The sequence below is a fragment of the Pristiophorus japonicus genome, chromosome 5 (assembly GCF_044704955.1).
Source record: "Pristiophorus japonicus isolate sPriJap1 chromosome 5, sPriJap1.hap1, whole genome shotgun sequence".
Classification (NCBI taxonomy): domain Eukaryota; kingdom Metazoa; phylum Chordata; class Chondrichthyes; family Pristiophoridae; genus Pristiophorus; species Pristiophorus japonicus.
The window spans coordinates 82,100,139-82,112,525 of record NC_091981.1 but is presented as its reverse complement, the minus strand read 5'-3'; the positions used below and the strand labels follow the sequence as shown (position 1 = coordinate 82,112,525).

Sequence of the window (12,387 nt, the reverse complement as noted above, 5' to 3'; positions counted from 1 at the left end):
CTCTGCCTTGATTGTTTCTCTTCTTCTGACTGTGTCAAGTTTGACTTTAACAACGAGAACCTGGTTCGTGGCTGTCGTTTGAGAAACAACTCTGCTGATTTTCTACCAGTAGTGGTTTGAGGAATATTCCGATAAGTAATTAGAAAATTTGCCAATTTGTGGTCCAACGGCAACTGCCATTTCTTTGGATTTGTATTCAACATTTGCTTAATGAAAGGACGTTTTGCAGTTTGTACTATACGTTCTGCTGCACCATTTGAAGCAGGGTGGTACGATAGAACTTTGGTGTGTTTCACAATGTTTCTGCTCATAAACTTTGCAAATTCTCCTGAAAAAAAAAAAATTGCGGCCCATGATCAGACACAATTTCTTCTGGGAGTTCGTATGAAGAGAACGCTTTTGCAAATTGTCTAGTGTTTTACTTATTTTCCGCATCGGAAACCCTTCTATCCACTTCGAATGACTATCACTATGAACAATTGCTGTCCTCCTAGCTCTGCAAAATGTGCATGTAACCTTTGCCACACCCTGGGAGGCCATTTTCATGGCTGTAATGGTACTGATGGTGGTTTCTTGCTCATTGATTGACATGTTGTACACTGACTGACTATCTACTCTATCTCTTTATCTAAACCTGGCCACCTTAAGTAACTGCGTGCAAAACTCTTGGTCAAGCACATTCCCAGGTGCTGGTCATGAAGATCCCCTAACAGTTTAAACCTGACCCTATTTAGGATAACCACCCTTGCTCCCCTTTTGATGCAATCTTTAGCCACTGACAATTCATTCCTATGAGCGAAGTATGGATGAATATCTTCTTCGGATGCCTGGTTTGGCTTTCTAGTTGCTATGTAATCATACACCTTTGACATAACTGGGTTGCCTTACCAATCTCTTCAGCTGTGACTGGCAGCTCATCAATGTATGAAAAATAAAACACTTCTTCCTTATTGGGTGTAACTTGTGATGAGCAACCTGGACATCATAGAAATTTAGAGCATGGAAGGAGGCCATTTCGGCCCATCGTGTCCGCGCCGGCCAATAAAGAACTATCCAGCCTAATCTCACTTACCAGCTCTTGGTCCGTAGCCTTGTAGGTTAAGGTACTTCAAGTGCACATCCAAGTACTTTTTAAATATGGTGAGGGTTTCTGCCTCTACCTTTCAGGCAGTGAGTTACAGATCTCCACCACCCTCTGGGTGAAAAAATTTCCCCTCAAATCCCCTCTAAACCTTCTACCAATTACTTTAAATTTATGCCCCCTGGTTGTTGACCCCTCAGCTAAGGGAAATAGTTCCTTCCTATCCACTCTATCTAGGCCCCTCATAATTGTATACATCTCAATAAGGTCTCTCCTCAGTTCCTCTGTTTCAAAGAAAACAACCCCAGCCCCTCCAATCTTTCCTCATAGCTAACATCCTCGTAAATCTCCTCTCTACCCTCTCTAGTGCAGTCATATCTTTCCTGTAATGTGGTGACCAGAACTGCATGCAGTACTCTAGCTGTGGCCTAACTAGTGTTTTATACAGTTCAAGCATAACTTCCATGCTCTGCTATCCTCTGCCTCGGCTAATAAAGGCAAGTTTTCCGTATGCCGCCTTACCCACCTTATCTACCTGTCCTACTTTCCGGGATCTGTGGGCAAGCAATCCAAGGTCCCACTGTTGCTCGACACTTCTCTGTGTCCTATCATTTATTGTGTATTCCCTTACCTTGTTAGCCCTCCCCAAATGTATTACCTCACTTCTCTTGATTGCATTCCATTTGCTAATGTTCTGCCCACCTGACCAATGAATTGATATCTTCCTGCAGTCTACAGCTTTCTTCTTCATTATCACCCACACGGCCAATATTTGTACCATCTGCAAACTTCTTAATACCCCCTACATTGAAGTCTAAATCATTGATATATAACCCCAAAAAGCAAGGGTCCTAGTACTGAGCCCTGCAGAACCCCACTGGAAACACTGGTCATAGCATCAGCATTACTGTGATCAACTGATTGTCTGTCTTCAATGTCATATGTATATGCTAACAAAATCAAAGCCCATCTCTGCATTTGGGCTGCAGCTAAGTTTGGAACTTGGGACTTTGGATGGAGGATTGCTGTCGGGCTTATGGTCAATAACTATGGTAAACTTGCGACCAAACAAGTATTTGTGAAACTTCTTGACCCAAAAATCAATGCCAAAGCTTCCCTTTCGATCTGTGTATAATTCCACTCACTGGCACTGAGAGCGTGAAACAAAAGCAATTAGTGTCTCCTCCCCACTATCTAGTACTTGAGCAATCACTGCCCCAACTCTATACGGAGAGGTGTCACACGCTAGCTTGATGTCCTTGGATACATCATAGTGACCTAACATGGTACTCTCAACCGACTGGGCATTTCACTCTTTGAATGCCGTGTCGCATTCTTTTGACCACTTCCAACAGACTTATTTTCTCAACAGCTCATTTAGTGTATGTAACACTGTAGCCAAATTTGGGAGGAACTTCCTGTAATAATTCAAAAGACCCCAAAATGATCAAAGTTCAGAGACATTCTTGGGAGTGGGTGCATTTCTGATTGCATCCTGCTTTTTCTTGGTTAGATGTAAACCATCTTTTTCTACTCTGACCTAAGTACTCCACTGAGTTTCGAAACATCTCACACGTGAGCATTCGCTTGTACTCCGTGCTTCTTTAGCTGTTTGAGCACTTCATTCAGCACCTTATCATGGATTTGCCTGTTTGATGCTGAAATGGGTATGTCATCTAAATAACACACTACCCCTTCAATCCCTTGCAAAATTTGGTTCATCACCCCCGAGAATATGTCTGGGGTGGAAGACACTCCAAATGGTAGCTTATTGAACTGATATAGGCCTAAATGAGTGTTTATAGTCAAGCATGACTTTGACTCTTCATCTAATTCAAGTTGTAGGTAGGCGTTTGTTAAATCTAACTGAAAAGATCTGGACACCTGTCAGCGTTGTGAACAAATCTTCCACATTTGGCGTATTGGGTAGATTACACTCTGGAACCTGGTTTCCAGTTACCTTTATAATCACCATACAACTCTACCTGACCCTCTGATTTAGGGTCAACAACAATGGGTGTAGCTCAATTACTCGGATCTACCTTAGAGATAATGTTCTCTGTTTCTAGTCTTTTGAGTTCTTGCTCAACTTTCTCCTTGAGCACTTATGGTATGCGACGTGGCTTGTAGTAAACTAGTCGTGTGTCCTTCTGCACTTTGACACTCGCCTTGAAGTCTTGGATCGGACTGCCTGTTTCGCTGCTTAATGACATAATCTCTCGATGTAAATTTTGTTTCCACACAAAATCTCATTCCAGTCCAGCTTCAGTGATCCCAACCAATTTCTACCTATCAAGGCAGGCTTGTCTCCTGCTACTATCAAGGGAGGCAATCTCTGATACTGATCCTTGTATTTCACAGGTATGATGACATATCCAACTACAGGGATTAGCCCTCCTGAGTGGATTCGCAGCCCTATCTTCGATTTCTCTAGTTGAAAACCATGCAACATGTCGCGATATAGCGTGTTCAGTACCACGCACCAGTGTTGATTTCCAAAGATATCCTGGTTCCTGCGACGTCTACTTGGATGACAATACTTCGAATCACTGTTAGATACATTCATACTCTTGATGCAGTGTATCTCCAGAACCACCTCGTCCTGCTGCTTCTCCAACCCTGTGTAGTGTTTGGCAATTTCTACTTTTAACATCGTCAGTCGGTTTACTCTTCTGATTGAATGCTTTCGCAAGATGCCTAGTTTTCTTGCAGTTAGAAATAATCTGCCTTCACATATGGTCAGCTTCGAGCAAGTTGTTGTCCCAGGCACCCATAGCATGACTTCAGTGTACTGTTGCCGCGGCCTGTTGCTGAGGCCTTGTGACCCCAATTGCCTTTTACTTTTAGCCTGCAGCCGATTCACCTCGGTTGTCTGACGACTGGGAATGGCGAGAAATTCTAGGGAGCATTGGTCGACCATATCCATCGACATGGCTGTCTGACAAGCTAAATCAAAAGTCAAGTTGGGGGTTGTCAACAATTTCCTCTGATTTGTTCATTTTTCAACCCACAAATAAAGCGGTCACACAATTCTCGGTCCTGAAAGTTTCCAAAATGACAGTGAATAGATAGCTTTTTTAAAGCTTCAATGTGCTCACTGATACCCTCGTCATTTAATTGATAGATTGCGTTTTCCAAAAGGATAACTTTCAGCAATTTCCAAGGGCTCAGGACTGTAGTGCTGTTCTAAGTTGGTTAGAATCTCTGTCAGTGGTGTGTCCTTTGGCTTGATGGGAACAAGCACCTTTTTCAGGGTTTCATACGCCTCGAGGCCTGTTTCAGTCAAGAAAATAGCCCGTTTCCTTTCTAAATCTGCCTGGTTACAGTTTACATCATCAGGGATTTCAACGATACTATTCGCGGTGAAAAATATTTCTAGCCGCTATACAAAGACTCTAAAAGTGTCTCTGTTGTGATGGAACTCGCCCTATTATTCCCATAGGCACGGCCATCTGGATTCTGGCAGTGTCGACAGTTCAGCCACGTGTGCTTGAAGTTTACCGTGGATTTTTAGCTGTTCTGTAAAACGAAGAACCCCTCAAAGTCTCTCCGTTGGTTGGCAGGATTATCCACCAACAAAAATTTCACTTAGGGAATCCAAAAATCGCATCCTCGTGATATCTTGAGACACAGCTACACAAGCACACACACTGACCAGATGGCTCCTTAAGAACTGAGCATATGCTTTATTGTTCTTACATCAGTAGACCCTGACAAAATGTCTAGAAATGAATTTGTCGTCATCAACACCTTGTTCCGCCAGAGGGACAAATACAAGGTGGAGTAGTCCACTAGAGACTCTGTGATCGTGGTAAACTCTCCCTCATCATCCTTCTTGATCTGTCTGCAGCCTTTGACACGGTTGACCACACCATAGTCCTCTGCGCCTTTCCTCCGTCGTCCAGTTGTGTGGGACTGGCCTCGCCTGCTTCCATTCTTATCTATCTAATCGTAGCCAGAGAATCTCCTGCACTGTTACCTCTGGAGTCCCCCAAGGGTCTATCCTTGGACTCGTCCTATTTCTCATCTACATGCTCCTCCTTGGCGACATCATCCAAAAACACAATGTCATGTTCCACATGTACGCTGACGACACCCAGCTCTACCTCAGCACTGTCTCTCTATCATTCTGCTAGTCTGACATCCAGTCCCCATCACGAATGCCGTTCCCTAGCCATCAATTCCATCGCTCTCTCTGGCCACTGTCTGAGGTTGAATCAGACTGTCCGCATCCTTAGTGTTGTATTTGACTCCAAGATGAGCTCTGATCACCAAGGCCGCCTACTTCCACCTCTAACATCGTCCGACTCCGTCCCTGACTTAGCTCATCTGCTGCTGAAACCATCACCCATGCATTTATTTCCTCAAGGCTTGACTATTCCAATACTTTCCTGGCCAGCTTCCCATATTCCACCCAACATAAACTTGAGCTCATCCAAAACTCTGCTGTCTGTATCCTGACTTGCACCAAGTCCGTTCATCCATCATCCCTGTGCTCCCGGTCTGGCAACGCCTCAATTTTAAAATTCTCATCCTTGTTTTCAAATCCCTCCATGGCCTCACCCCTCCCTAACTCTGTAAGCTCCTCCAGCCCTACAAGCCTTAGAAATCTCTGAACTTCTCCAATTCTGGCCTCTTGCACATCCCTGATTTTAATCGTTCCGCCATTGGTGGCTGTGCCTTCAGCTGCCTAGGCCCTAAGCTCTGGAATTTGCACCCTAAATCTCTCCGTCTCTCTACCTCTCTCTCCTCCTTTAAGATGCACCTTAAAACCTTCCCCTTTGACCAAGCTTTTTTTCATCTGTCCTAATATCTCTGTGGCTCAGTGTCAAATGTTGTTTGATAACTCTCCTGCGAAGCGTCTTGGGACGTTTTACTACATTAAAGGCGCTATTGAAATGTAAGTTATTGTTCTAGTTTTCACAGTTCAAACATGGAACTGGGGCAAACCTTCTCACTTAGTCCCTTGTACTGCCTTGGTCAATCCTCTTTGATTCTTAAGGTTAACAGAAATAGTTATTCATCCATCGACAGCCCCTTGTTGTTTTACAGGTAAAGTTGCATCTAGTTCAGAAGAAACCATTTCACTCATCACCGTCCTGACATTTGGCCTCAAAGCCCAGCTTTTATTTAATTAAAAATTAATTTTCCAAGCTTGTTTCCACCTCAAGCCAGCCAGAGAAAGAAAGAAGGGGAATACTGTAGTTAAACATTCTTATCGTGAGCTTATTTTCATAAAGATAGATTAGATAGGAAAAGTTTTTTTTTAAAGACAGGGAGAACAAAAGTGGGACAATAGGACAAGTAAAATTGTGTATATGCTGTTTCGTAGTTTAGGATTAATATTATAATGCTACCTGTATTCCTGACATTTGAACAGCTTTGACTGTAATTGTGTTCATTTCAGCATTATAATGCATGAACTGAAAATTTATATCATTATCTCGTCTACGGTAATATAATGTTTACCATTGTAAATTTCTATCATTCTTGCTTGTTGGCCCAATATTAGCATTAATGGTGTGTGCGTGTATGTAAGCAGTGTTGTGGACTGCACAATTAGTTAATTTTTTTCCTTGTGCTTTTGGCAGTTTTAATTGTTTATGCATACAAAATAACTATTGTTATGCTTTTGGATTTTCTGCACTTAACATAATACATTCTGCATCTTCGGTTCTCTTGGAAGCTCTGTGCTGTGCAGTAGTTTCACTTTGTTTTATATAAAATGTTTTTTAGAAGTCAAATCCCATTCTTTTTGTCCAGTATATAATTTTTCCACAATAATGGTTCCAAAATCCCTATTATGCGGGCTAACTTGTTGTCCAATAAAAATAAAAATATATAGTACTCGACTAGCAACCGATTAATATGGAGTTTAAATTCCACCATGGCAAGTTTTGAATCTGAATTCAATAAATCTGGTAATTTATAGGCTAGTTTGAGAAAATGACCGAAAAAGTTTCTAGATTGTCAAAAAAGTCTGATTCACTCATATCTTTCTGGCCTAAACATGTCCAGTACCACCATATGTGGTTTACTCTGGATGCCCCTGAAGTTACCTAGCAAGCCACCACAAAACAAAACAAAGTACAGGGTACTAAGAATTTCCTACCTATCACTTTGTGGGAGGACTGAAACAGTTCAAGGAGAATGCCCAATACTACCTTCACTCAATTTGGCAAGTTGAGTAACTAGTTGAAGAACTTCCACCATTTCCAACAACTTCCAGGCCCCAAGTTTCCACACGATAAAAAACGGGTGCCCCTCTGAGCTGGGCGCCCGTTTTTCGCGCCGGAAAAAAATTGCGCGATTCTGGAGCGCCCTGCAGCTCCATGTCTGCTTGGCGCGGCGCCCAGGGGGGCAGAGCCTAGCACTCGTGCCGATTTTGTAAGTGGGAGGGGGCGGGTACCATTTAAATTAGTTTTTTTCCTGCCAGCAACCCTGCGCGTGCGCGTTGGAGCGTTCGCGCACGCGCAGTGTGAAGGAAACATTGGCACTCGGCCATTTTTGTAGTTCTTTGTAGCTGTTTAATTTTTGAACATTTTTTAATAAAAGCACATTGCCATCAGCACTGAGGCTTCTTGCAGCAGTGAGAAGGCTGCAGGAAGCCTCAAAGTTGAGGCAGTCGTTTCCTGACGGCCTCCCCCGCCCTCCCCCCCCCCCCCACCCCTGCCTGCCGTCGGGGAATGGCTGCTGAACTTGTGAGGTTTCCTGCAGCCTTCTCACTGTCTCCTTCCCCGCCGTCTGGAACGGCTTCCTCCACCCCCCCCCCCCCCCCCCCCCCCCCCCCCCCCCCCCCCGCTGCGTTCGGTCGGTTTGGCCCGCACTCCTCCCCTACCCGCCGTCAGGAACGGCTTCCTCCTCTCTTCCCCCCCCCCCCCCCCCCCCCCCCCCCCCCCGCGGGAACGAACGGCTGCCTCAACTTGAGGCTTCCTGCAGCATTCTCCCTGGCTGAAGCACTTTCACACAGGTAGGAAGACGGTTTATTTAATCTTTTCTTTGCTTATAAATGTTTATTCAGGTTGGATTTATTTGTATAAGTATAAATAAGGATTTATTGTCGAATTTAATGACTTCCCTCCCCCCCCACCTCGTTCTGGACACCTAATTTGTAACCTGCGCCTGATTTTTTAATGTGTAGACCAGGTTTTTTCAGTTCGACAAAAATCTTCACTTGCTCCATTCTAAGTTAGTTTGGAGTACGTTTTCACTGTGGAAACTTTGAAATCAGGCGTCAGTGGCCGGACACGCCCCCTTTTGAAGAATAAATTCTGTTCCAAAGTGAAACTGTTCTAACTGACTAGAACTGCAGAAAAAAAATGTGGAGAATTGCGATTTCTAAGATAGTCCGTTCTCCACCAGTTGCTCCTAAAAAATCGGGCACAAATCATGTGGAAACTTGGGCCCCCAACAACTACATTGTTTCTTCTGTTGATTTTATGGAGCGAATCTAAAAGTTGTTTGTTTGCTTTCCCAGCTAAAGGAGCAAGCTAGTAGCCAATAATTTTTTTTTAAAAGGAATGGAAAGTGGGAGAAAAACTGAAGTTGATGATGGAAAATTGTGCAACTTCTGAGATTTCTCAACTGTTCTAAGTGCATCATTCATTTGAAAATTGTAGTCTTTGACACATTTATATTTTGTGTTTTGTAGGACATTGGATTTTTTGCTGAAAGTGATAATGAGAGCTATGTGGTTTGCGGGTGGCTTTCATTGGATGAGTGTAAAGGGACGCCGTGCTTTGCCGACAGAAGCACCTATAATGACATTAGCACCACATTCTTCATATTTTGATGCTATTCCAGTTACCATGACCATGGCTTCCATTGTAATGAAGGCAGAAAGCAAAGACATTCCTATATGGGGAAGTAAGTAATTCTTTACTGAACTTGATGTAGTAGATAAAAATTTGCAGGAACTAGTCAGCGTGCCTATTAGTGCAACACCGAAACTACTGTACTGTACACACACCCACTCAACATTTATTGTCATGCATGATGATGTATAATGTGTTGATCTGTTTCATATTCATTGCTCACAGATCTTGGAATGTGAATGTTAAGTAGAATTGGAAAACCAAAGGTTATTTCTGAAGTGCTGCTGCTAAAAATATGCAACTATTGCCATGTAGTGATTCACAAAAAATGTCACCTAATTTAGTTCTTCCACCAGCAATAGTATTAACATTTCTGCAGCATTCTATTATGAGGCTTTGGGGATCGGTAAATCCAGACCCAGGCATTGCAGTTTAATTTTAACAGCCTTTCTAGATAGTGTACTAACCTTTTTAATAAACACCACTAATACAAGCATTTGGTCAGAAATCTTCAAGTATATAAAGTTATTACAAACTGATATTTTATGGGCAGAATTCCTGAATAACTGAACTTTATAAGACATCTTTATAAAAGACTGGTTCAGCCTCAACTGGAGTAATGTGTCCAATTCTGGGCACCACACTTTAGGAAGGATGTGAAGGCCTTAGACCGAGGGTGCAGCAAAGATTTTAAAAAATGGTTCCAGGGATGAGGAACTTTAGTTACGTGGATAGACTGGAGAAGCTGGGGTTGTTCTCCTTAGAGCAGAGAAGATTGAGAGGAGATTGATAAAGGTATTCAAAATCATGAGCGGTCTAGACAGAGTAGACAGAGAGAAACTGTTCCCATTGCGGAAGGATGCGAGAACCAGATTTAAGCTGATTGGCAGAAAAACTAAAGATGACATGGGAAAACTTTTACGCAGCGAGTGGTTAGGATCCTGGAATGCATTGCCTGAAAGGATGGTGGCGGCAGCCTCAATTGTAGCTTTCAAAAGGGGATTGGATAAGTAGCTGAAAGAAAAAAGTTTGCAGGGCTACAGGGAGAGGGCGGGGGAGTGGGACTAGCAGAAGTGCTCTTGCAGAGAGCCGGCACGGGCTTAATGGGCTGAATGGCCTCCTGTGCTGTAACCCTTTTATGATTCTAATACTGGAGTCTTCACAGCCATCCATGTGTGTGTACTGTGTTTTGATTTCATAAAAATATTTTGGCATGAAAGTGCCCTGAAAACAATAGAAATCAAGAGATAACTTTGTATTGCTGAATAAACTGCTGTGGCACTAATAATCAGTCCTCTTGTCTGCACTGGTATATAGGGCCGAAGTTTCGGCATCAGGTGAAAACGGCACACCTCCGAGACTTACGTGACCTGCCTGGGCTCGAAGGTGTGCCGGAATATTTTGCTGCAATTCTCCGGTCCTCCTGGACCGTGGCGTGGCGCAGCGCAGTCTTCCTGGGGCGGAGCAAGCTGCAGGTGGGCGGGGCTAAGCCCCTCCGTGTCCGAAGACTGCCGGCTTCGTTGCGCGTGCGCGTTGCAACGTGTTCGCCTGCGCAATGGAACAGTAGGGCGTTTTTCCCAGTCTGTTTCAGAATGGTGTGGGTACCGGGGAGGGATGGAGGAGCGTAGAAAGAGGGCACTGGGGAGGTGATTGGTGGGGGAGAAACATGGCAAGGGATGGAAGAGCGAGGCAAGGGATGGAGAAGTGTGGGTTGGGGGGCACTCGAAATGATCGAAGGGCCGGAGGAGAGAGCAGGAGTGCCTCCGTCCAGCCTCCCCATTCAGCCCGCCCCCCACACACCCCCATTCAACCTGCCCCCCACACACCCCCACCACACTCCCCACGCCCCCTCCACTCATCCCCACACACACACACACCCCCCCCCCACTCATCCCCACACACACACACCCCCCCCCCACTCCCCCCCCCACACACACACACACACACACCCCCCCCCCACTCCCCCACACACACACACACACACACACACACACACACACACACACGCGCGCACACACACCCCCCCCGCGCGCGCGCGCGCACACACACCCCCCCCGCGCGCGCGCGCGCACACACACCCCCCCGCGCGCGCGCGCGCACACACACCCCCCCCGCGCGCGCGCGCGCACACACACCCCCCCCGCGCGCGCGCGCACACACACCCCCCACGCGCGCGCGCGCACACACACCCCCCCCCCCCCCCACGCGCGCGCGCACACACACCCCCCCCCCCCCCACGCGCGCGCGCACACACACCCCCCCCCCCCCCACACGCACACACACACACACCCCCCCACCCCTCACTGTCAGATACAGAGAGAGAGAGACACTGACAGAAACACCTTCCCTTCACATAAAGGTAGGACTTCTATTTTTTTATTTTTTATTAATTAATTGCTTATTACTTTTTGTGCTTTGTAAATGTACTGCTTTGTTTTGTGCTTACTGCTTTAAATGTATTTTGCTTCTTTAATGTTGTTATGAAGGTGTTTATGGAAAATCCTCTAACTTCCCTTACCCCCCCCCGCTGTTGTGATGTTGATGTGTCCTTTGTGTTTAATGCTTCCCACCCCGTGTCTCTGGCTGTGCCTGTACTAAACTTAACTCTAGGTAAGGTTTTTCAGAACTTACAAAAGTGGATACTTACTCCATCCTAAGTTAGTTTGTAGTAAGTTTTTACTGCCGAAACTTGCAAAACAGGCCTGAGTGGCTGGACACACTCCCTTTTGAAAAAAAAACCTTACCTAAAGCCAACCTAAACTAACTCATTAGAACTGGAGCAAACTATTATCCGAGAATTGCAATTTCTAACATACTCCAAACTAAACTAGTTGCTCAAAAAAACTAGTAGCAACTCCACCCGAAACTTGCGCCCATAGTGTGGGCATATTGAAATGCTTATTTAGTCTTCAGCTCTTAGGAATTGAAAACAATTTAAATCTATTTTCCAGGACACTTAAAAAGCAGTATACTCATCCCGCGATTCAAATAGTGATGTAAACTGGTTTGAGTGTTATGGTCATGGCTTATGATGTATATAAGCTGCTTAATAAAATTACTACTTTAATCGTTCACAGATATCCACTCTGACTTTTGTTATTCAACTGCCTTACTTGCATAATGGGAAGACTGTAACTAATATCCTATTGCACTCCGTTCTGAGAGCTAACTATTAATTCCCCAAAAATGTAAAACTAGTAAGTGAGTCACAGATTTGCATGCAGTATGTTTTATGCCTGTAGGTGGTGTGGAAATTGAGTCAATTCAGGGTGAAATTGTCACGAGTGCCAGCTTTCAAAATGTTTGTAATAGCATACTTGCTAATCGAGTCTCTAGTAGCTTCCACAATAAGCCTAACCGCTCCCAAAAACCCAGTAAGTGGAGTGAGTATCTTTGGATTATGAACTGTTAATCAAATTCAATTTTTTACGACCAAAGATATTTCCGTATCTCACCCGATTTTCTTCGAAGATTCTCTAAACTATTCAGGCC

The 12,387-nt window shown here is 44.6% G+C and overlaps 1 protein-coding gene across 3 annotated transcripts in view; it reads left to right on the top strand.

Annotated features, from left to right (window-relative positions):
- Nucleotides 1-12,387, top strand: part of LOC139264387 (lysophosphatidylcholine acyltransferase 1-like) — a 312,596-nt gene that overhangs the window by 125,382 nt on the left and 174,827 nt on the right. For all 3 annotated transcript variants that reach the window (XM_070880756.1, XM_070880758.1, XM_070880759.1), the window contains exon 3: nt 8,733-8,947. In XM_070880756.1, the coding sequence (XP_070736857.1) occupies nt 8,733-8,947 (215 nt within the window). The remainder of the gene's footprint in view (nt 1-8,732; nt 8,948-12,387) is intronic.